A 24,735-nucleotide genomic window follows, 5' to 3' on the forward strand; every position below is an offset into this window, starting at 1 on the left:
GGCAACAATGATTTTTATTAGATATGAAGGGAAAACTTTTGTGTAAATTGTGGGGCAAGTGCCCCCATTGCCCCATTGTAAATTCATCTTGTCTATTGTTGATAATAGGCTATTGTGTCAGGAAGCTCTCTAATAATCAACAACCCTTCGAGAGTATTTGGCGCTGCAGTTAACATAGATAGTCATCCCACACGCACAAGAGAGGAGTCAATTCTTCGTCGTGCCTAAAGCTGTAATATTATTTTTGGCTATCAGAAAAAATCTGCGGACTTGGCTCTTCTGAGACCAGGAAGCACAGATTAGTTGCTTGGTAAAAGGCAAGCAGATGATGGGAGGTTTGGCAGCTGTTGCAAAGCAGGTTTTCGTTCTTACTAATTGACAGAAACTACGTGGGTTTCAGAAAACATACTCAAGAAGCTCAGCCATTGGGGAATGCGTCATGGAGCCATTTAGTGAAGATGCAAAGTGATTTTTGGAAACTCTTTTTGAGGATAAAGTTGAAAATGGAAAAACACACATAGCTTCTCTCCTTTTGTTCCCAAGCATCAACATTTCTGACCCTGACATAAAGGTTGCCCAGGTTTGGAGGAATGGTCAGTGGGTCCTTCCTGACCCCATGGATGACACCACCATGCAGGCCTGGGAATTCTGCTCTTTATCTTCTGTTGAGAGTGAGAATTGTATTCTTTGGAAAGCTAAATAGTTCCGGGATATTCACTGTGAAATCATGCTTGGAACGACTTTAGTGCTGAAAATAGACCTGTTCCTTGGTGTAAGTTCTCGCGGGATCTCCATAAATTCCTAAAGTTAACCTTCATTACTTGGATGGTTATGCACAAAGGACTGATGTCAAAAGATAAACTCCTTAAATGGGGGAAAGGGTTTCCGTAGCTAAGTGTTCTGTGTTAGGATTGATGATGATCCCATGGAGCACCTCTTTTCTCAGTTGTTTTTCTGGTTAAAGCAGTTTGGAGAAGGATATTGGCAGCCTGTAAAACTATTAGAAAAGTGCAGACAGATGGACCAGAAAAGTCTTGGTTTTGCATGGAAAGAATCTTCTATGTAGTATCAGAAAAATTGCTTTTACTGCTATAATATACCTTTTTGTGTGGCAGGAAAGGAACAAAGCTGCTTTTAATAGTCAGAAAGATTGCTTGTATAAATGGAGTATGTAGGAAAGTCCAAAATGCTATTCTTTTAAAACAAAATTTGGATAGCAGGGCGACAATGCTGTGTCCCCTTTTGGTTGTGATTTGTTTCAGAGGTTCTTGCTCTGAGCTGTAAGTAATGGTTTTTTGTTATCAATAATCTCTCTTTTTGTTCATTAAAATTTTGATCAAATGCGAATAGATACCAAATGTTTAAAAATTACGTGATAGGAAAATTTATACTTACAGGTTCATTAGATGAAATGTCCAAGAAATATCCTTTGCATAATATTTACTTAACTATTACTATTAATCTTGTACCTCACAAATTGTACTCTCATAGGGAGATCACGAACTACATCTCTCCAGTATAATAAGCTCTTTTGCCTGACAACATTACCAGCCTGCTACATCAATTGACAATATACTATTACATATAGTTTAAGTACTGTCAGTATGGATGTACCTCAGTTTCAAATGATGGGCTCAATTTCAGCGTCTTCTTCGCAAGGTTGCGGATGTCTTCTCGACTGGATTCGACTGATATACGTACAAGTTCTTTAGTGCCTCCTGAAGAAATGAAATCCTTGACATTGTCCTCTGCAGGGGGCAGATTCAATTGTGTTAAAACTAGTTGTGGAATTTTGCTGTCACAAAATAAACTAGATAAAGAAAGGCATACATGAACTGTCGCATAGTAGAGTTACTGATTCAAAATATAAAACTATGAAATAAGATCATAATGCATGCTCGAGTTACAGTCTTCTATGCTATCAGGTTTGACCAATCTTGATGTTTTAATAAATTATTATCAAATTAAAAGCACTGACATGTTTGATTTTCCATTTTCAAAAGTTATCAAACCTATAACTCAGGAATACGCTTCTCCCTGTTTGTTTTTGGCAAGATTCGAACTACTTAATTCTTATCAACACTATTTTGAGTTCTAACATGCTACATGCACATGCCAACTATCCATTAATTTCAAAATCCTTATTCCTGAACGTCAAATGAGCAGTTTACCATTTTGGGCCAAATGACAAAGAGCAAGCTCAACGTGACGTCTGGTTGAAGATGAAGTGGAGTTAGAGTTGGCAATCAACCATTCAAGTGCGTCATCTTCTATCAAAAGTGAACGTCCTTTTCTTTGTCCTGCAGAAATTTTTTTTTTTCCATAATCATGATAAATAAACATGACAATCAAATGAACACATTCATTACTGAAACACAAACCTTGAAGAGTGCCTCGGGATTCACATTTTGCAAAATTAGCCATTCCTCTTGCAACTTGTGCAATGACATCGATACTCTTGGATTTTGCCATTTCCAAGAGCGCCTTTATAGCTCCATCTTCTTTCAGCATCATATGTAAGCTTACTATTGCATGATGAAAATATCTACATTAATATATGAGCTTTACTTCTAAGGAAACACTTTAGAAAATCTATAGTTGTTCATCATCATTCAAGAAATACAGGAAAGCTCTAATCCATAACTATCTGATCAATGCCAAGCAAAAGTTACAACTTGCAGTGAGAGGGTAATAACAGGCATTATGTGGCATTATAGCCAAAGCAGCACCAGAAAAGCACCTTAAATGCCCTTTTTTAGTTATATAACGGCTCCTTCTTAACCCCACATAAGCAGAGGAAACATAACAAAGGAAAGAAAAATGATTTGCACAATTTCATAGTTCTTTATCATTTAATGGCAACAACACTTTGATCTCCTAGGATTTCAAAAATCTAATATGATTGTGCTTCACAAAAAATTAAAACATTTCAAGTTTTCTTTCTGAAGAGAAAATCTAAAATCATCTTGCTTTCGAATTAAGCAAATTGTTCCTTTGGCCATGATATGGCAACATTATAATATTCGATGTCATTTGGCTTCACTATTGATCTGAATTTGATTGATCAACAATGAAGAAGGAAGTGTGTGACCCTGTTTCACACTAGCAGTTTACACCCAAGATTTATTTAAATGTATGGTCAGGTTTATCAAACAGAAAAACTCAGATGTCTAAGGAACATGCGCATTAAATAAAAATACCACTTTCAACTTACCATTTCCACATAAATTAGCGAGTGCACCAGCTACCATTCTAAGAGTTTGTGGGTCATCTGTTTTTGATGCCGTCTTTGCTAGCAGTTGTGCCCCACCTTTGCTCATTATTAACCCTTGATTCATTTCTGCAAAGATTTTAGATTGATTATAAAATAGTAAAAGTAATATAGATACTATTACATTATTTTTTGTCTACTAAGAAAGCACCATCAACTAGCAAAAAGATAGGCAAGAAGCTCAGGTTGTAAAATATTTCAGTTGTATAAATAAGGAGAAATGAGAAATAAAGCTGTATACCTAATAATAAAGTAAATAAATACTTAACAGCATGATTGTTGCTCTGGAAACAATGATACAATTCAACATAAGCCGTAGACATCTAACTTGTTTCCCTGACTCTATAGCAGTCCATGCCATGGCTAACCCCAGGTGTCACCTTTCTTTTTTTTTTTCTATTTCTTTTCCTTGCAACATAATCTTTATTATGTTTTTAACCTGACATATATGCAAGCATTACCTATGAAACTAAGATTGTCTAAATAATACTTGCCAATATGTGATTGGATCAAAATTTTGGAATTATACTCCAAAACAGAAGTTCCCATTTAATTTGCTATAATGCAAGGATAGAAAGGAAGGCCATGAGAATTATTGTAATATCACAAAATGGGTAAGCGCATAACTTTGGTCACAATCCCCTGTGAAAAATCTTAATCCTGAGTTCTTGAGAGAAAAAATAAAAGACAATTACATTTTGCACATGCAGAATAATTAGACTTGCAGTTCTCAATAAAAACCTAAAATAGCCTGGGCACTTCCAAACAGAAGAAAGAAAATACATAATGCTACAGCAAAAGAAGAAAACATAAGCAAAAAGCATTAAAAGAAATGGAAAAAAGAAAGGAGAAACAATTCAAGATTTACCATTCATCGCTAAATTAGCAATAGCACCAGAAGCAACTCTAAGTATGGTTGCATTTTGAGAAGATTTCAACAACATAAGCAATGCATCTAAGCCTCCTTCCTCTACAATCTTCTCTTGGTTAATTTCTGAAAATAGATATAAAAATACTAAATTAATATGCATTTAGTAACCTTAAGTTTTTAATGCTTCAACGTGCATGCAAGCAACTTTGCAGAAAAAGATTTACTAAGAGTTTTACTTGATACAAATAAAGCATCTTAAACCAATAGTTCTAAATGATATAGATCAAGTGAATAGAAATCAAATATACAGAGAGAGATGTTGATTATCTAAAATATTTTGCTAATCCAACCAATGATAGCTTAACAAAATAGAAAATCCTAAGAATATAACAAATATGGTTAGTATTTTAGATTAGCTTCCTAAATTCCTTCATAAAATAAGTAGAGCTGTGGGTTCTTTGAGCGAAGGAAAGAAATACTAGCAATATACAATATGATTCTAGAAAAAGCAAGGATGAAACAAGGAAAGGATGGAGAAATAAAATTAATGGGTCTTTTTCACATGGAAGGGATATGGAATGAGTGAGTGACAAAGGTACACAGAGTTGGAAAGTAGAGATGGATAATTGAATGGAAATAGCAGTTTATAGGCAAATGAGGTTAAAATAAATCTGGCTTTATCTCTAGATCTATTAGTTTCTACAATCCATTTTGGAGTTTCCTTTTATGGAGAGGCTTTAGCTTGTTAGATGAGATGGTGATGAAAGGGGTCATGCTCGTCAAGAAGTATACTTCTCTACAAGATATAGTCCCCTTTAAGTGGAATTTTGCTGCTTGAAGAATGGGTTTACTATAAAGATATTATACATTCTTGGCCTGGCCTAAGGACCAAAACTTTGCGGCCACTAGATTGCAGATGCAATTTAAGCATTGGCCCAGCCTACCCGGAAAAAAAAATCCGCTTCCATTAGTTTGTAACCTTATTGAGGTTTTGAGGTGGATTTTAGTCTGTGTTGCCAAATTTTAGCATTCTTGTTATCTCCTATACAGAGATCTTTTCATGGTTACATCTTTGTTTGTGCCTTATCCTTGTTCACATTTTGGTTATAAGAATTGTATTAGCATTATTTAGGATCCTTTGTGATAGAAACCATTCCATTATCTAGTTCTTATAATCTTCTATTGTGTTTCTAACTTTTAACAAATTTTGTGTTTGTTTGCTAAAAGAACTTCTAAGACTCCTACAAGTAAATTTTTTTAAAAAAATAATAATAATAATTTTAGAAGAATGTGCTTACATAAGAGCCATCGGTGACATGTCACATGCAGCAAAGCTATGATCTTGAATTAGAGAATTCTATACTTCAAGGCAGTAGGGTCCAAATCTCTACAACAATAAATAGGATGCATTGCATCAAGTCTATTAACAAAAGCCCAGAATATTTCCCCTTAATAAGCCACAACCTATGTCCTTTAAGACAAAAGCTATTTAATTCTGATCATCCCAATGACTTGGTGATTAATTCATGAACAATGCAACTAGCTCCTTAGTTCAGGATCTTTACTTTCTTGTTTAGGGTAGTCTTAACATTAAATTTTAGATGCATCTACAATTAGCAATCTGATAATTGCTAAATAAAGACATCCAATATAACCCATAGCAAATAACAAGGTAATGGTTACTGATGGAAGATAACCAAATTGTAGACTGAGTTGGACTTCCAAGCCAACAATCTTGGTTGATTGTCTTAAACACAAATCTCTATGTAACTTAGAAGTAGAACAATTAGATAAACAAAATCAATAATGACCATAAGTTAGCTTTGCCTCCTTTCTTTGCCCCTTGTTTTTTGATAAAAATCCAAGCATATTATTTGCTTTTACACAAAGTGATTAGAATGATGAGTCTCCTCATGTATTTAAGGAATTGCATAAAGTAGTATACATAAGTCCTTATACTGTGCAACGCAATGATAAAAAGAATATAACCATGGCAAACAAAGGCAAGTAAAGAAGTAACAGCTGAATAATAAAAATGCAAGAAGAGGAGAAAAAAGATTTAACAACAAAAGTTGTGCAATACTTTGTGAAAAAATAATAATAAAATGAACCAAACCGAAGAGTTGATTGTCATGGAGAATATGAAAGTTGACCTGCGCACACTCATATGGTGTTTAATAAGCAAAAATAGCATACCTTCAGCAGCAAGATTGGCAATCACTTTTACTGCATGGATTTGGACGTCAGAATCTTCAGATGCTAATAGTTGTAGTATCTTTTGTAATCCAACTGAATTTGTGAAGCCAGCAACTTGTAAGTCAAGGTTTCTCAAGAAGCCAATTCTGAAGGAACAAACTTATTGTATCTTTTAGCTATTTATTACATAAATTTTACCTTCTTCACAAATCTTGGCAATTGTAACCCTCTGACTAGATAGAGTCTCCCTTGATGGATTTGACTTGTATGATTTACTGATGTTTTCCTTTGTGTATGATTGCTTGTCCTGAATGCACTATAATGTCAGAATAAATATGAGAAATAAGTATGAGGATAACAAATACATAGTATAATTAACCTCAAAGGCACTATAATAGTATAACTAACCTCAAAGGCACTATCACTTTCAGGTGCGCTCTTCTTTAGTTTGGCCAGCTCATGTTCTAAACTTTTCCTCTGCTTCTCTTCGACTAAAAGACGACGCTTAAGGTCACAGAGTTCTTCAATTAGTGTTGTCTTCACATCAAGTTTGTATATTTCAAATGTTAGTACGTATTCAAGGGAGTAATAGAATATAAGGCATACGATATTTGGAATTGTGACTCCAATACAACACGTTTAATGTTATAGAAAAATGCAGCAAAAACTTTAAAAAACCATATATAATCCCTACCATACCTTTTCTTGTAACAGATCTTTTTTGTCCGACTTCAGGGATTGGAGTTCATTTATAGTATTATCATGTAGCTGATACATTTCTTGTAACTTCCCTTTTAGTTCTTCGATCTCTTCCAGATCCTATATCATGTAACAAAAACAAATTATATAACGACCTGAAAAATCGACTCATGCATCTTGTAAATCTTAATGAAGTAAACCTCAATTGAGTCTTGTCCATCGCTTAAAAGCTTATTTGCCTGATCCAGTTGTTCTTCTAAACCTTCAAAACGAGCATGCTCATCCTCTAATTGCTTACTCAGTTCTGCTGTTTTCTTCTCATACAGTTGCCTAGTTTCTTCAAGCACTTTCAGATACATAGAGTTTTCCACCTCAAGTTGCTGTTAGGAAGTTAAAATGGCATTAGGGTTCTTTCATAACTGAAAACTGTCACAAAATCAATCATCTCAAAATTGATTCGTAATGCTATACATACATGGAATGTAGATGAAGAAAATAAGACCAAGAATATCAAAATATTATTTACTAATTTTCGTTAGGTTAAGTAGTATTTAGGATATAAATAAAAGCAAATGTCCCACCAATAACAAACCACAGATAATCAAATAAACAGGAGCTGGAAAAGAAAACATAAATTTTTAACCTTGATCGAGTTTTGACACTCCATTAGGAGCTTTTTTGTCATATCTAATCGTTCCTCAACTCTTTCATTGAGAGCGTGCTCATCTTGTAGCTGCTTATTTAACTCTGCTATGTTCTTCTCATACATCTCAGTGGTGTTTGTGAGTGCTTTCTGATATGCAGAATTTTCCATCTCATGTTGCTACCAGCACAAAGAGACATTATTAGTTCACATTCATTTTGGGTGAAAGAGCTTGAGACAAAATAAATTATTTTTCAAAATGTTGATAAGTTAGAATAACTAAATTAGTTTTTGTTTGTTAGAGATATGGATAAACATTCTAGTCTATATAAGTTGTGTTTTTCCTATGTTTGATATATGAAAAGAATAAGAGAATATTTCTCTTTTTTCCTTTCTCTATAAAATTATACATAGTATCAGAGCTTAGGGCTTGATCATGAATTTTAAGGCTGCCATGGTTGGCTCTAGGTCAGCCACTTCAGAAGCTAGCAGTGGCGTGACACCATTAGGGGGATTTTCTCAGTTACTTCCACCTGTTCCTCCTGAAAATTCTCTTCAAATCACCATTCACAAGCTGAATGGCAAGAATTATCTTGAATGGTCTCAGTCCATGAGGTTGGTGATTGATAGAAAAGGGAAACTTGGATACTTGAATGGTGAGATAAAACCACCAGCAACCGATGATTCGAAATACAGGCAGTGGCGCTCAGAAAATTCAATGGTTACTGTCTGGTTGATTAACTCAATGGATCCGATTATTGGAAAACCATTCATGTTTTTGCAGACTGCTCGGGATGTTTGGGAAGCAGTTTGAGAAACCTATTCAGATTTGGACAACCATTCGCAGTTAATTGAATTAAACACCCACATGTGGAAAATGCAACAAGGTAATCGAGAGGTAACAGCTTACTATAATGATATGATGGCTGTTTGGCAGGAATTGGACATGTTTGAAGATGAACAATGGGAAAATCCTAATGACAGTGCTCGGTACAAAAAGAAAATTGAAAGAGGACGAGTATTTGTTTTCTTGGCTGGTTTAAACAAAGATCTTGATGAGGTTCGTGGACGTATATTAGGAAAAAATCCTTTACCAACTATTAGAGAAGTTTTTTCAAAAGTGCGTAGAGAAGAAGCACGACGAAAAGTGATGCTGAAAAATGATGAACCAAAAATAGATGCTGACGGATCTGCTCTTGTAACTCGAGGTACAGACTCTGGGGGAAAGCAGAAACCCTGGTGTGATCATTGTCAAAAACCATGGCATACTCGAGATACTTGCTGGAAATTGCATGGGAAACCGAAGAAGAAAACAGGCAGTGATAACACCAAGTTAAGGGGAGATGTACGCGCTTTTCAAGCTAGCAATACTAATCCGGGGCAGCAGTCTTCTTTTGAACCTCCTCCTTTTACCAAGGAACAGATAGAGCACCTGTATAAAATGTTTAAGTCCCAAACTTTAGAAAAATCTAACCTGTCTTGTTCTTTTGCACAATCAGGTAATTCTTTCATTGCAGCCATAGCTTGTTCCAAATCCCATAGCACTTGGATTTTAGATTCAGGTGCTACTGATCACATGTCTGGCAATTCGCAAATTTTTTCCTCTTATATACCTTGTGCAGGAAATCAAAAGGTTAAAATTACAGATGGTTCCTTAGCCACTATTGCTGGGAAAGGAACAATTCCTATTTCGTCTTCTCTAGTTCTTAAGAATGTCTTACATGTTCCACATTTGTCATATAATCTTTTATCTGTCAGTAAGTTAACCTCTGATCATAATTGTCAAGTGATTTTTTGTGGGAAAATCTGTATTTTTGGGAAGTAGAATATTGAATAATAAAACCATGTAAATTAGGAGAGATTAGTGGAGAGAAATTCTATATAACTGTGTATTAGCTGTAGTGGTGCTAATTTGGTGTAAAATCTTATTCCTAGGATTAAGGATATAATTGTGTATAATTTCCAAATATAGGCTGAAACCTGTTGTATATATTCCTTTTGATCAATGAAATAATTATTCCCCTCATTCATCATTTTCAAGTTGGTATCAGAGCTTTTTCGCCTGATTTTTTTTGTTTCATTTTTCCTCTTGTTTTACCCTGTCCCTTCATCATGTCTGACACATCATTAGACTCTACCATTAATCCTCAAACTACTGCCTCTTCATCCAAAAACAGAAACGAATTCTTGAAAACTGGGGTTGATTCTCACTCAATTCAGATTACTACCATTCGGCTGAATGGAGATAATTTTCTCCGATGGTCATAAGCAGTCCGAATGTATATCAGAGGTCGTGGCAAGATGGGCTATTTAACTGGTGAAACAAAGGCTCCAGTAAGCACAGATCCTGCTTACTCAGCATGGGATGCAGAAAACTCCATGGTAATGACATGGCTTGTAAACTCAATGGAAGAAGATATCAGTTCTAACTACATGTGCTATTCAACAGCACAAGAGTTATGGGAAAATATCAATCAGATGTACTCTGATTTGGGAAATCAGTCCCGAATTTTCGAGTTGACTCTCCAAATTGGAGATCTACGTCAAGGGGAAGACACTGTCACAAAATATTTCAATTCGCTTAAGCGAATATGGCAGGATTTGGACCTCTTCAACAGCTATGAGTGGAAATCAGCAGAGGATTTTCAGCATCATAAGAAAACTATTGAAGACAACCAAATCTTTAAATTTTTGGCAGGGCTAAACATTGAATTTGATGAAGTTAGAGGGAGAATTATTGGGAGACAGCCTCTTCCTTCAATTGGTGAGGTGTTCTCAGAGGTTAGAAGGGAGGAAAGCAGAAGAAATGTAATGCTAGGAAAGAAGGGTCCTGGAGTTGCTATTGAAGGATCAGCTTTAGAGGTTGCCTCGTCTTTCAAAACATCAACTTATCAGCATAGAACAGGAGAACAATCCAGTGAAAAACCACAGATATGGTGTGACTATTGTAATAAGCCTCGTCACACTCGTGAAACATGTTGGAAACTGCATGGAAAATGTCCAAATTGGAAAAACAGAGGCGAGAAGTCTGGACGAGGAGTTCCTACTGCTAATGAAGCTGATGCTGGCCCTTTCACCAAAGAACAAATGGAGCATCTTCTTATGTTGCTGAAATCCAGTTCTACCTCATCTGACTTTCCTAATGCTTCTATGGCTCATCCAGGTATTGGATCTAAGGCTCTATTCAATTCTTTTTTGTCTAATTCCTCAACCTTTTCTGCTCCATAGATCATAGATTCTGGAGCCTCAGACCATATGACAAATTCATTTAAACTCTTCCAATCATATACACCATGTTCTGGAAATAAAAAGATCAAGGTTGCAGATGGAGGTTTCTCTCCTGTTGCTGGAAAAGGTTCAATACAGATCTCAAAAAATATCAACCTGAAATCTGTTCTTCATGTTCTAAAATTAGCCTGCAATCTTTTATCAGTTAGTAAACTAACAAAACATTCTAATTGTTTGGTTATTTTCGATGAATCTCATTGTGTTTTTCAGGACAAGAATTTGAGGATGACGACTGGCAGGGGTAGAATGATCAATGGCCTTTACTGTCTTGAGGATAATTCACCTAGTGCTAAAATTGCTCAAGAGTCTAGTCGTAATATTTCCATATATGCTTATGAACAAATAATGGTTTGGCATTACAGATTGGGCCATCCTAGTTTTATTTATCTAAAACATTTGTTTCCTTTGCTTTTTAAGAATGTGACTCCCCTGAAACTAAATTGTGAAAGTTGTTTGCTTGCTAAAAGTCAACGAAAATCTTATGTCCCTAGGCCTTATTTACCATCAAAACCATTTTATTTGCTTCACAGTGATGTTTGGGGACCCTCTAGGGTCACTACTATTTCGGAGAAAAGGTGGTTTGTAACGTTCATAGACGACCATACTCGTCTATGTTGGGTATACTTAGTGCATAAGAAGTCAGAAGTAGCAACCATTTTTCAAAATTTCTATAACATGATAGAAAATCAATTTCAAACAAAAGTATTTTGCGGTCTGATAATGGGATAGAGTATTATAATAGTATCCTTGGACCATTTTTTAAAGAAAAAGGGATCTTGCATCAGTCTTCTTGCACTGATACTCCCGAACAAAATGGAATTGCCGAGCGTAAAAACAAACATCTGTTGGAAGTCGCTCGTGCCATGATGTTTTATATGAGCTTACCAAAATATTTTTGGGGGGATGCTGTTTTAACAGCATCATACCTAATTAATAGGATGCCTTCTAAGGTCTTGCAATATAGTACTCCTTTAGAGTGCTTTAAAAAAAAAATTTCCTGAATCTAGAGTTAATTCAGATTTGCCTTTAAAAATATTTGGATGCACTGCTTATGTGCATATTCCAAAGAAATCTCGGTACAAATTGGATCCTAGGGCCCAAAAATGTGTCTCTGTTGGTTATGCTCCAAATCAAAAAGGGTACAAATTCTTTAATCCTCTCACACGAAAAGTCTTTGTCACTATGGATGCAACTTTTTTGGAAGGTCTTCTTCTTTTAACAAACCTTTGATTCAGGGGGAGAATTCTAGTGAATCAAATTTTTGGGAAATTGAAGCTTTACCAAATATAATTTTTGAAACAGATAAGGAAATTTTTGAAACGGATAAGGAAACGAAGATCACTCAATTTGATAGTGTAGAAATTGATATTGGTTTATCAGAGATGGAAATATTACGACGAGAAAAATCGTTCCAGTCTTGAGCCTGTGGTCTACACTAGGAAAAAAATTTCTAAAAAAGGTGAAGGTCCATTGATTAGTCCAGCTCCTGTTCATGAGAAGTCCTCGAGTGAAGTCTGTCCAAATACATCAGGTAATACTTCACCTTTTTTTTCTTCTACTGTTCCAGAATTTGACCCAGTTTTAAACCCTATTCTTTCTACTCAAGAATCTGATCTTGATCTTCCCATCGCCATTAGGAAAGGAACCTGTACTTGTACTAGACATCCAATTTCCAAATATGTGTCCTATGATAACCTTTCTCCTAAATATAGAGCCTTTACCACTGAAATTTCAAAACTTGTGATTCCTAGAAACATTAAAGAAGTGTTGGATGATCAGAATTGGAAATCTGCAGTGTTTGAAGAGATGGAAGCATTAAGGAAGAATGATACGTGGGATGTGGTGGAGTTGCCTAGAGAGAAAAAGATTGTTGGGTGCAAATGGGTGTTTACAGTTAAAAGCAAAGCAGATGGTACTGTAGAAAGGTACAAGGCCAGATTAGTTGCAAAGGGTTTTACACAAACCCATGGAATAGATTATCAAGAAACATTTGCCCCTGTTGCCAAGCTAAATTCTATTCGGGTCCTTTTATCTCTTGCTACTAATGCAAATTGGCCATTGTACCAACTTGATGTGAAAAATACCTTTCTTAATGGAGACCTAGAAGAGGAGGTGTTTATGAGTCTTCCTCCAGGTTTTGAAGACAAATATGGTGTTGGAAAAGTTTGCAAACTGAAAATCTCTTTATGGACTTAAACAATCACCAAGAGCTTGGTTTGAACGCTTCGGCAAAGCTGTTAAAAAATTTGGTTTCTTACAAAGTCAGGCTGACCATACTCTATTCTATAGGCATTCAAAAGAAAGTAAAGTTGCAATTTTAATTGTATACGTTAATGACATTATTTTAACAGGGGATGATTGTGGAGGATTAGAGAAGTTGAAGAAGTTTCTGGCCAATGAGTTCGAAATCAAGGACTTGGGAAACTTAAAATATTTTCTCGGGATGGAGTTTGCACGATCCAAGAAGGGAATTGTTGTAAGTCAAAAGAAGTATGTGCTGGATTTGCTCGAAAGAGAGCGGGTATGATGGGATGCAGGCCGGCTGAAACTCCCATGGAGCCAAATTTGAAACTTCAACCAGCTAGTGCAGACAAAGTAAGAGACAGAGAAAAGTTTCAAAGTCTAGTTGGAAGACTTATTTATTTATCACACACTCGGCCTGACATAGCATTTCCAGTAAGTATTGTTAGTCAGTTCATGCATTCACCAGGCCAAGAGCACTTTGAAGCAGTTCATAGAATCCTAAGGTACCTAAAGGGAACACCTGGCAAAGGTATTTTCTTTAAGGCACGAGGACATCTTCAAGTTGAAGCCTATACCGATGCGGATTGGGCTGGAAGCATAACAGATAGAAGATCAACTTCCAGATATTGTACGTATGTGGGAGGTAATTTGGTGATTTTGAGAAGTAAGAATCAGAATGTTGTGGCAAGGAGCAGTGCAGAAGCAGAGTTCCGGGCTGTTGCTCAAGGTATTTGTGAAGTGATATGGATTAGAAGAATATTACAAGAGTTGAAGGTTTCAGAAGTACTTCCTATGAAATTGTATTGTGACAATAAAGCGGCTATTTCAATTGTTCATAATCCAGTTCTTCATGACCGAACGAAACATGTTGAAGTAGATAAGCACTTCATCAAAGAAAAAATAGAAGGAGGTGTAGTCTGCATGACCTATGTGCCAACTAGAGACCAAGTGGCAGATCTGCTTACAAAGAGTCTTCCCAAAAAACAGTTTGACTTGTTAGTAAGCAAGCTAGTGATGAAAGATATCTTCAAACCAGCTTGAGGGGAAGTGTGGGAAAATCTATATTTTTGGGAAGTAGAATATTGAGTAATAAAACCATGTAAATTAGGAGAGATTAGTGGAGAGAAATTCTATATAACTGTGTATTAGCTGTAGTGGTACTAATTTGGTGTAAAATCTTATTCCTAGGATTAAGGATATAATTGTGTATAGTTTCCAAATATAGGCTGAAACCTGTTGTATATATTCCTTTTGATCAATGAAATAATTATTCCCTTCATTCATCATTTTCAAGTTTTTTAAGTCTTCCTATTGTAAATTTCAGGATTTAACCTCAGGGAAGATGATTGGGGATGCTAAATTGGATGGTGGACTCTACTTCTTCAATGATGAGTCAACCTTTGGAAGGCAAGACCTGCAAACTTGTTTCAATTCTATTTCTGTTTCAAGTGACACTAAGATTATGTTATGGCATTATCGGCTAGGACATCCAAATTTTCAATATTTAAAGTATTTGTTCCCAAAGTTATTCATTAATAAAAATCCTTTGTTTTTCCGATGTGAATTTTGTGAATTAGCTCAACATCACCGAATTGTTTACCAATCGCAATCTTATAAACAGTCCAAGCCATTTACCATGATTCACAGTGATGTTTGGGGTCCTTCTAGAGCACCAACATTTTCTGGAAAACGCTGGTTTATCCTTTTTATTGATGATCATACTAGAGTTACTTGGGTCTTTCTTTTAAAAAAGAAATCTGATGCTGAAAGTGTGTTCAAAAATTTTTATAATATGGTTCAAACACAATTTCAGACTCAAATTAAAATTTTTCGAAGTGATAATGGAAAGGAGTTCTTTAACAATGTGTTGGGACAATTTTTTGCTGAAAAAGGGATTATTCACCAAAGTTCTTGTAGTAACACGCCTCAGCAAAACGGGGTGTCTGAGAGAAAAAATAAACATATCCTAGAGGTTGTTAGAGCTCTTAGTTTTACAACTAAAATTCCAAAGTATCTTTAGAGAGAAGCAGTTTTAATAGCCACTTATTTGATTAATAGATTGCCTACAAGAATTTTGAACTTTAAAACACCAATTAAAGTTTTAGTGAATGTTTTCCCATAACTCGGCTAACTAGCAACATTCCTTTAAAAAATTTTGGAAGTGTGGCTTTTGTCCATAATCATGATCCCAAACATTCAAAACTTGATCCAAAAGCACATAAATGTATTTTTGTAGGCTATCCTGCAAATAAAAAAGGTAATAAATGTTTTGATCCAGTTTTGAAAAAAATGTTTATTTCTACAGATGTCACTTTTTTTTGAAAGACAATCATACTTTGACAAATTTCATCTTCAGGGGGAGAACATAGTGAAGATGTTTCAACTGATTCTAGTTCTGATTTAAATTCTAATTATGATTTAACTTTTGAGTTTTTTTCAAATAATGGTATTTCTTGGGGGTCTGGTCATGTTTCGAACGAAAATGGGTCGAAAAATAAAGAAGGTGTGGAAACAAATGATTTAAATATTGAAAATACTGAACAGCCTGTGATAAGGTCATCTCAAAATCAAAATATTGAAACAACTGATATCTATGCAAAAAAGTTTAAAGGTCTTGTATATTCAAAGGAACATCAAGCACAAAAAAAAGCCACTATCCCACAGCACCATCAAGAATCTAATCAGAGGTTGGATCATGAAATTTATGGTAAGTCTCTAAAACTTCCTACAAATAATTCATCTAGTCAACTTGATCTTCCCAATGCTCTTAGGAAAGGTGTCAGGTCTTGTACTAAACATCCTTTGTCAAATTTTATATCTTACAAAAAATATTTCATCACCATATTGTGCTTTTATCTCACAAATGTCTAGTATGATTATTCCAAATAGTGTTCAGGAGGCTCTAAATGTTCCTGAGTGGAAAGAAGCTATTTTGGAGGAGATTCTTGGAGAAAAATGCTACTTAGGAAGAAGTGGATCTGCCAGATGGAAAGACAGTTATCGGATGTAAATGGGTGTTTACTGTGAAGTACAATTCAGATGGATCCTTGGAAAGATATAAAGCTCGTCTAGTAGCCAAAGGATTTACCCAAACATATGGAGTGGACTACTATGAAACTTTTTCTCCTGTGGCGAAACTCAATACTATTCGAGTGCTCTTGTCTATTGCAGCTAATCTAGATTGGTCTTTGAATCATCTAGATGTGAAGAATGCCTTTTTGAATGGTGACTTAGAGGAGGAAGTATACATGGAACCTCCACCTGGTTTTGCTCAGAAATTTGGAACCAAGGTATGTAAGCTAAAGCGATCTTTATATGGCCTTAAACAATCTCCTAGAGCATGGTTCGAGAGGTTCACAAAATTTGTTAAAGGTCAAGGTTATAATCAAAGTCAATCTGATCATACTCTTTTCATAAAGAGTTCTATTGAAGACAAAATTTTTGTTTTAATTGTCTATGTAGATGATATAATTTTGACCGGAGATAATATAATGGAAATAAGAAGATTGAAACAAAACCTAGCCAAGGAGTTTGAAATGAAAGATTTAAGCCAGCTAAGATACTTTCTTGGAATGGAAGTGGCAAGGTCAAAAAAAGGCAATGTTGTCTCACAACGGAAGTATATTCTAGATCTCTTGAAAGAAACTGGAATGAGTGGTTCTAAACCTTCTAAAACTCCAATTGAAGCTAATTCTAGACTTGGGGAGGTAAAGAATGGTGTTCTAGTAGACATAGGAAGATATCAGAGGTTGATTGGAAAACTGATTTACTTATCACATACTCGTCCGGACATTGCTTTCGCTGTAAGCTTGGTAAGTCAATTTATGCATTCTCCATATGAAGAACATCTTGAAGTTGTATATCGAATTCTTCGTTATTTGAAAAGTACACCAAGAAAAATAAAAAAAAAAAAGAGGAGTTGAGGTGTACACGGATGCTGATTGAGCAGGTTCAATACTGATAAAAGGTCAACTTCTGGATACTGCACATTTGTTTGGGATAATTTAGTCACATGGAGAAGTAAAAAGCAGAATGTAGTTGCTAGAAGTAGTGCTGAGGCAGAATTCAGATCAATGGCATAGAGAGTGTGTGAGATTCTTTGGCTGAAAATGGTTCTACAAGAGCTTAAAAGATGTGTGAGTTTATCTATGAAGCTGTATTGTGACAACAAGGCAGCTATCAGTATTGCTCATAATCCTGTTTTACATGACAGGACAAAGCATGTTGAAATTGACAGGCACTTCATAAAAGAAAAACTTGAAGAAGGAATTATCTGTACTCCATTTGTACCAACTACACAGCAGGTGGCAGATATTTTAACTAAAGGGTTGTTTAGACAGCAATTTGAATTTCAAGTTAGCAAGTTGGGCATGACAGATATATTTGCTCCAACTTGAGGGGGCGTGTTGATAAGTTAGAATAACTAATTAGTTTTTGTTTGTTAGAGATATGGATAGACATTCTAAGGTTTAGGGATAAGATAAATTAGTTCCTATCTAAGATTTTTTCTATCCTTTAGCTAGTCTATATAAGTTGTGTTTTTTCTATGTTTGATATATGAAAAAGATGAGAGAATATTTCTCTTTTTTCCTTTCTCTATAAAATTCTACACAAAACTTAAAAATGGTTTCTATATGCCAGGAAGATGAAATCTCAAAGGATACATGTAAAGTCTGTTTCTTTATACTTTTGCATGAAGTTGCAAGAAGACTAGCAAAACCACATTCAATCTCAAAACTGAAAGATCCTATAACTACAAATATAGAAGATTGAAACTCAAATTAGAAATGGAGTAGAGACAATGTACATATTACTAACCTTATTTGATTTTTGACAGTCACTCAGCAGTTGTTTCATCACATATAATTCTTCATCAGTTCGTACATAACAAGCATGTTCATCTTCAAACTTTTTATTTATCTCTGCTATTTTTCTTTCATACATCTGAGTGGTATCAGCAAGCACTTTCTGATAGGTAGAATTTTCCAGCTGGTGTTGCTACTAACAATCAAAGAACAGCATTAGTACCCATGTTCAAGTGAGTTTTTGCAATGAAATAGAGTGGTTAATAGTTAGGTGTCGAACTAACTTTGACTATATCAAAGAGTATGTAATGATACTAGAAATATTTACGGCTTGGACACCTTTTCAGTAATTTATGAATATGATTCTTTTTGCTCCTGCATTGAAGACAATGGCATGGCAGAGAAAGAAGATTTTTAAGAATAAATTGGCAGCAAATCATCCTGTCTTCAGCATTGCAGGTTGTGACAGCATTTGCAGCATTGCAGGCTGTCTACCTAAGTCAATAGCCAAGTTTAGAAACAAAAGGCCATTGACTTAAGTCATTGAGTCACTGCAACAAGCCCTTCCATGTTTTCAATGGTCAAAAAATGAGCTTCATTTGTTCTTCAAACATTCAGAGGCAAATATGTACTAAATACATTGTTCTTTTATTAAGTATCCGATACCTAAAAGATAGGTGGTAACATTAACAAGTTGTAACTGGTCTACTTTTACACTTTATAGTTACCAACATGCCTTCAAAAATTAGTATGCATGACCTTCTGGCAATCCACTTAAAGTAATTATGTACCATTAGTATGTACGACTTTTCTGTAGTCCACTGTAAGTTGTTGCGTAGTGCAATATAAAAGATACGCAGAAGTTTCATTGTACAATTACTAGTTGAGGCCACATAATCCTCTAAACTCATTCCTATACCAAAGCTACTAGACACAGCATTTACCTATAATCTTGATAGCAAATACAAAATAGATTTTCAAATTTATAATGGGAGGTATCGGCAAAGATAAATGCACAAGTATGGTATCAAGTCAGAATTTTGCAGATAACATAAAGGGGAAAAGAACAGCAGTTATTCAGAACAATCAATAACGAAAAAAATAAACTCCATCTCTATCATGAAGCTGGAAATACCTGGCTTTCTTTCAACCTCAGTTCTAGCAGTTGAACTTTATCATGCATCAAGCCATTTTCACCTGTCCGATGGTCCAATTCATTTAACATTTCTTTCATCTCCAACTCTAGCCGAGCATTTTCCTGCTCTAGAAACTGCAAGCAAGTGGAATAATATATTACAAAATGGCAGAAGTAGTAAAATGAACATTAGGAAAAGCATCGAGCATTATGTATGCAACTAAAATGAGATGGTTAATTATAATGAAAGAAAGTAACAGAGTCCATGAACCACTATTAATTCATTACTGGAAACGGAAAACATATACAAGCCATCGGTAACGCAAAAATATAAAAGTAATGCTATATGCAATGAGGTAGACAACTACCTCAGACCTTGCAACTAGATGCTTTTTCGTTTGGGCAAAAGAGTCTTGACATTCATTGAGCTGCTTTTCCAAGTGACGTTTTTCAATATCTCTCAATTTCAGTTCCCTTTCTATTTCTGCAGTAAGATGATCCAGTTGAGTCCCAAGCTTCCGACTAAGACTTTCATAGTCAAATTCTTCTTTAAGTTTTACCATGTTTACAATTTTCATTGCCTGCAAAAGAATTCAATATTAGGCTTATTGGTAAGATCTGTTTTAAATTAATAGAATCTAATAATATGTCAAGTTCTCATCCAAACCAACCAAATTGAAAAATTAACAAAAAAACACCATTATTCAAATTAAGCCCCAATTTGATAGCATCCCATTTTAAAAAGTAGAGGAGCATTAGAAAAAATTTACAATTACAAAAACCAGTTTTTTTTCCATTCAACCCTAGAACACCCTAGCTAATGAGCTATCGTAAAGAAGAGAGTAAAGCCTGCTCCAGAATACAGGCCACTCAAGTTTAAGTTCATTCTATATCCTATTGAAGTCCATCCTTGAGCAATTACCAGTTTAGCTCTATCTGATATAAATATGCAAAACTCTGCTTAGGAAATGCTACAGGCCTCTCCAAGTCAGTTTCTTTTTTCTTTTTGACTTTTATTTGGCATTCTGGCAAGGTAATGTCATGGGCCAACTTTTGTACACCTATATTACATTCACCTCTCCATTCCACTTGAACTAAAAAGCATCCCCTTCAATAAAATCCTAGATGAATAAAAACACACAGTAGGATCTCTTCAACACCATCTAAATAGTGTTAGTACAAATAAATGAAACACCGCATTAAAATTCTTTTAAAGAAAAAGTAAAACAAACAAGCTTACTAATGATTTCAGCATTTCATGTTAACTTTCCTACATCACCAGAGCACAATTGTACAAATGACATGTATGTAACTTAATTATGCCTTAATCACCTACTATTCGTTAAAACTTTAAGAAGGATGTTCTATAAAAGAATGTTAAGTGCCTGTCACATCCTTGTAACATTAGAACATCCAAAACCATGTACCCACAATTTTTTAAGGACCAAATACCAAAGCAATTAAATTGAGAGAGAAAGTAAGGACAAGATTTCAATGATATAAATAACATGAAATTAATACTACTATTGCAGGCAAACACCTGAAAGTTTATTGTAAACTCTTAATGACTCACCCGTTGTCCGAACATAATTGTACTAGTTGTCTCTGCATGATGCCGTGACGATGGCCCAATTGTTATTATAAGTGAAGTCCTCGCGGAGCCTATTTAGTGAGAAATAAGTGTGATTTCTATGAAAAGACTTAGGTAAGAAAATCAAGAATAACAACAATTTAGAGTACTTGCCACATATCAGTACCATTATATTAATTAAGAAAAATTTACTCAAGTATCAAAATAACTTGGAACAATGTCATTACATATTGCAGCAAAGAAGAATTCTAATTAAATATCAAGATATCAAATGACTAAAGAAATTAAGTCAAAGCGTGCTACAAAGTGATAAGCTACTAAAATAAAGAATGTTAATGTACACATATCATGGAAAATGAGAAATAAATAAGTGTTATAATATGGGGCTGCTTCAGCAACGCTAAGTTGGAGAGAGCTTATGAAATTCCTGAAATTCCATCAAGTCATTTATGATGTGAAAACAAAATAAATAAACAAGAGATAGCACAATGAAAGGAATAAAGATATTGACCTCCAAATGAATCACGCAGCAATCTAGTAAGCTTAGAATCCCTTGTGGGTATATGTGGACTGTTCTCAGCCAATGCATTTATACATTTGCCAAGGGAAGTGAGAGAAAGATTAATAAACTTAGCCTCTTCAAGCAAGTGACCTTCACTGCCTGCGCTACAAGAAAATAACATTTTTTTAAGGAACATTTTGTACAAGTAAGTCATCCATAATGTTGGTTTTATTATATGTAACATGTTATATCCCAAAACAGTACTTAAACCAAGATTTTAAAAATATCGCAATAAGGCGATGAAAATTCAGTAATGAGATAAAAACATTAGGCAGTTAAATGAATCATCAATATACTAAAATCAATTCAAGAAAAACAACATACCAGATTTATCTAATCTTTCAGACCCAGCAAGATCCACAATCAGCAACTTGCCTTTTCTAACTCTTGGAATGCCGTTGCTACTAGGTAAATCAGATTTGGAGTCTTGAGAAGTTGTTTCATCTTCTAATTTTTGATGGATGGATCGTCGAACATAAACCTAAACCAAATAGACTAAGATACTTAAGTTTAGATTATCATTCTTAATGAAAAGCCTTATGAAAAATTCTCCAAAAGAGTAAATTTTTTCTAAGGAAAGTAGAAATTGTAGAAGAACCCCACCATTAAAATTGCATGACTACGTGAAGATTCTGTGTTCTGCTTTGTGTTAGCTGCATGACGGTTCATCTCACCTATTTGCAGTAGTTCAAAAAGATTATCAAGATCTCGAACTCTGACTATTGTAGCACCAGGTAACGACACTTCTCCAGTCCTTGGATCCTCATTAATTGGGATATTAATCTTTTCTGGAGCAAGTAAATCTTGGATAGATTCCATATACAACTGGAGCAATAGCAGAAGTGAATATGGCAGATTGATTATCCATTTAAAAAAGAAAAGTAGTATGGTTAGCTATCCTACATATTGCTAACTTGGTCATAAAGTAAATTCTAGAGTTTGCATTCTACTTCCTATTTAATTACAAGAATCAATGAAATGGGTGAAATCATGATAGATGATCAATGATATGTCTGGAACATAAAAGTGAATAACAGAGCATATTTCTGACAGCTAGCACTTGCAATAACTATATATCTTATCCAAACCAGACCATGATTGATGATATCACAACGAAGAAAACAAAAGAATTATTATAGCCTTTAGAACCTAACGATTTCTTTATTAGGGATTATATCAAAGTCATGCATGCCTTAATTAATGTCCTTTAGGGCTCAAGTACCTGCAAGTAGGACATTTCAACAACATCAGTATCAGGACTGGTATTAGCAATAACGTCCTCTAGAGCTCTAACCACAATACCACGCTCAGATGCATCATTTTTGCCCAATCTTCCAACTGTATAAGTCTTTCCAGTGCCTGTTTGACCATAAGCCATTACTGTCCCATTATATCCATTCAACACACTCTGCAAAGTCAAAATTGGAAGTGCAGGATTAACATGTCATCTGAGCTTGTACAGATTTAATTATGACAATCAAAGACAAAGAACATAATCAAGATAATACACATGGATCATGCACTTAAAAATCTTCATATGCATATGACTTGCTTAAAATCTAAAAAAATAAAAGAAAATGCCAAAGTTTTGAGTGGCTCTCCTTGATCACTTACCTCAACAACAGGCTTTGCTACTGCTTCATAAACACGTTTTTGAGAGGCAGATTCAGTAAAAATATCATCGAATCTATAAGATTCAGAACTCCAGTTGTTTTTTCTTAATTTCAACCTTCTCATCTGCAAGAAAGTAAGGATTACCTTTGTTTATTTAACCCAGAGGGTCCTCTGGATGCCATTTAAATACAATTATACGTATACAAAGAAAATGTACAATATAAACCAGAATATGCTTAATTATGATTCATCATCAACATGGGAAGAAAAACAATGCAGATTTAAACTTCATAATGCAACTACGAAAAGGAAACAACCTCTGGCTGCAACTCAACGCAGTCAAAAGAATCAGCATCTGAAATGAGATCTTCAGCATTTCTTGGTCGTAATCTCACCGCAACTCTCACTCTTCCAGAATCTGTGGCCACAACAAAGGAAATTAATAAAAAAAATGAATAATAACAAAAATCAGGCCATTAACATCGTCTGTTTTCAACAAAGCTTTAATAGGTTGCAATCATAATATGCAGCAGTACAATTTCAGCTCTTTCATTCAACAACTCGAGAAAGTCTTCCATTTAAATCAAAACTTTTAAAACCTACTTTACCATATAATTCAACAGACTATAAAATCACAGAGAATTAAGCAAAAAAAGAAGAAAAAGAAAAGCAGCATTTGTCTATTTTCTAGGATTTTGCTAATGTAGTTAGCAGCACAAGCTCCAAAATTCAAAATTTCTTCCACATTACAGAAAAATAAAACAAAAGAAAATTTAAAAATTCTTATGAAATTAGAAACATAAAAACCTGAAAAACTAATCTTTTTTAATATTTAAAAAATGTAAATAATTTTCTTGTATTATTTTAACGCCAATATTTAACGTGCTTTATTATTTTTTTATTTATTATATTTTACATTTGCAAAACTAATTGAAACAAACTGTGTTGTGCGTGTCGAGAGAGAGAGAGAGAGACCGTTATCGTCGTTTTGACGAAGAGAAGAGTGAGAACGGGAAGTAGGAGTAACAGAACGGCGTGAAGAAGGAGCAGCTGCAGCTGCAGCTGCCTTGATATAAGATGAGCGATGTGCATAGTTACTAACTTCATTCACGTTTCTCGAACTAGACAAGGACGACGAAGACGACGTTCTGAGAGTAGAAGAATTGGAAGAAGCCATTTGTTGTTTCATTTCATTGATAATATTGTGTTATGGCTATTTTGAGTGAGAGATAAAAGGGAAAAAGAAACGACATTGAAGGCGGTATTGTGGGGCAGAGATTTGGAACTTGAAACAAAATATTAAAAGAGAGAGAGAGAGAGGAGGGCACGATGAGAGAGAGAGAGAGAGAGAGAGAAGAGAAGAGAAGGAAATGGTTCCCGCGTTGTGTGATGAAATGGTTTGGTGGTGGTGCAGTTGTCGCGTGTCAGTGAGTAACGTTTTGGACGGCTTATTTGTTTAATCGGCTACTGTTCTGCTGTTGATTGAGAGAGAAAAAGAGGCAAAGATAGAGTGCTTCTGTTTTCTCTCTCTCTTTTCTTTTCTTTTCTTTCTTGCTTATTTCAAATTTCAAAAGTTTTGTTGCTTTTGTTGAATATTAATAATAGTCTCTTTAGATTTTTCATAATTAAAAATAATAATAATATCACTTTTTTATAAAAATTGTTATGGTCGCTTTTAGTATATATATATATATATATATATATATATATATTAATTTCTTAAATTTAAAATTTTTCGATATCTGTGTTTTTAATTTTTAAAATATAAAATTTTTATTTTGATATATATATTTATTTTTAAATATAGAATTCAAGT

The 24,735-nt window shown here is 34.7% G+C and overlaps 1 protein-coding gene across 5 annotated transcripts; it reads right to left on the reverse strand.

The window, feature by feature from the left end:
* Positions 1–1,414: 1,414 nt before the first annotated feature.
* On the reverse strand, positions 1,415–24,463 carry LOC8260135 (kinesin-like protein KIN-UC). 5 transcript variants are annotated; one of them, XM_015725642.3, is made up of 23 exons: positions 23,895–24,462; positions 23,237–23,337; positions 22,920–23,042; positions 22,528–22,713; positions 21,909–22,130; positions 21,630–21,786; positions 21,255–21,404; positions 20,726–20,814; positions 19,521–19,733; positions 19,153–19,287; positions 18,031–18,210; positions 7,681–7,860; positions 7,238–7,417; positions 7,038–7,157; positions 6,747–6,875; positions 6,537–6,654; positions 6,339–6,431; positions 4,140–4,265; positions 3,215–3,340; positions 2,382–2,525; positions 2,172–2,300; positions 1,615–1,748; positions 1,415–1,535 (listed from the first exon to the last, which is right to left on the reverse strand). In XM_015725642.3, exons 1-23 carry the CDS (start codon positions 24,106–24,108, stop codon positions 1,497–1,499), a joined length of 3,288 nt encoding a protein of 1,095 aa, XP_015581128.1. In that variant the 5' UTR covers positions 24,109–24,462; the 3' UTR covers positions 1,415–1,496. The 5 variants fall into 5 exon arrangements, with proteins under 5 accessions (XP_015581128.1, XP_025014956.1, XP_015581130.1 ...); XM_025159188.2 differs by having other exon boundaries at positions 6,537–6,645; positions 23,895–24,461; XM_015725644.3 differs by lacking the exon at positions 7,681–7,860 and having other exon boundaries at positions 23,895–24,463.
* Positions 24,464–24,735: the final 272 nt, after the last annotated feature.

The sequence above is a fragment of the Ricinus communis genome, chromosome 6 (assembly GCF_019578655.1).
Source record: "Ricinus communis isolate WT05 ecotype wild-type chromosome 6, ASM1957865v1, whole genome shotgun sequence".
In the NCBI taxonomy this organism is placed as follows: domain Eukaryota; kingdom Viridiplantae; phylum Streptophyta; class Magnoliopsida; order Malpighiales; family Euphorbiaceae; genus Ricinus; species Ricinus communis.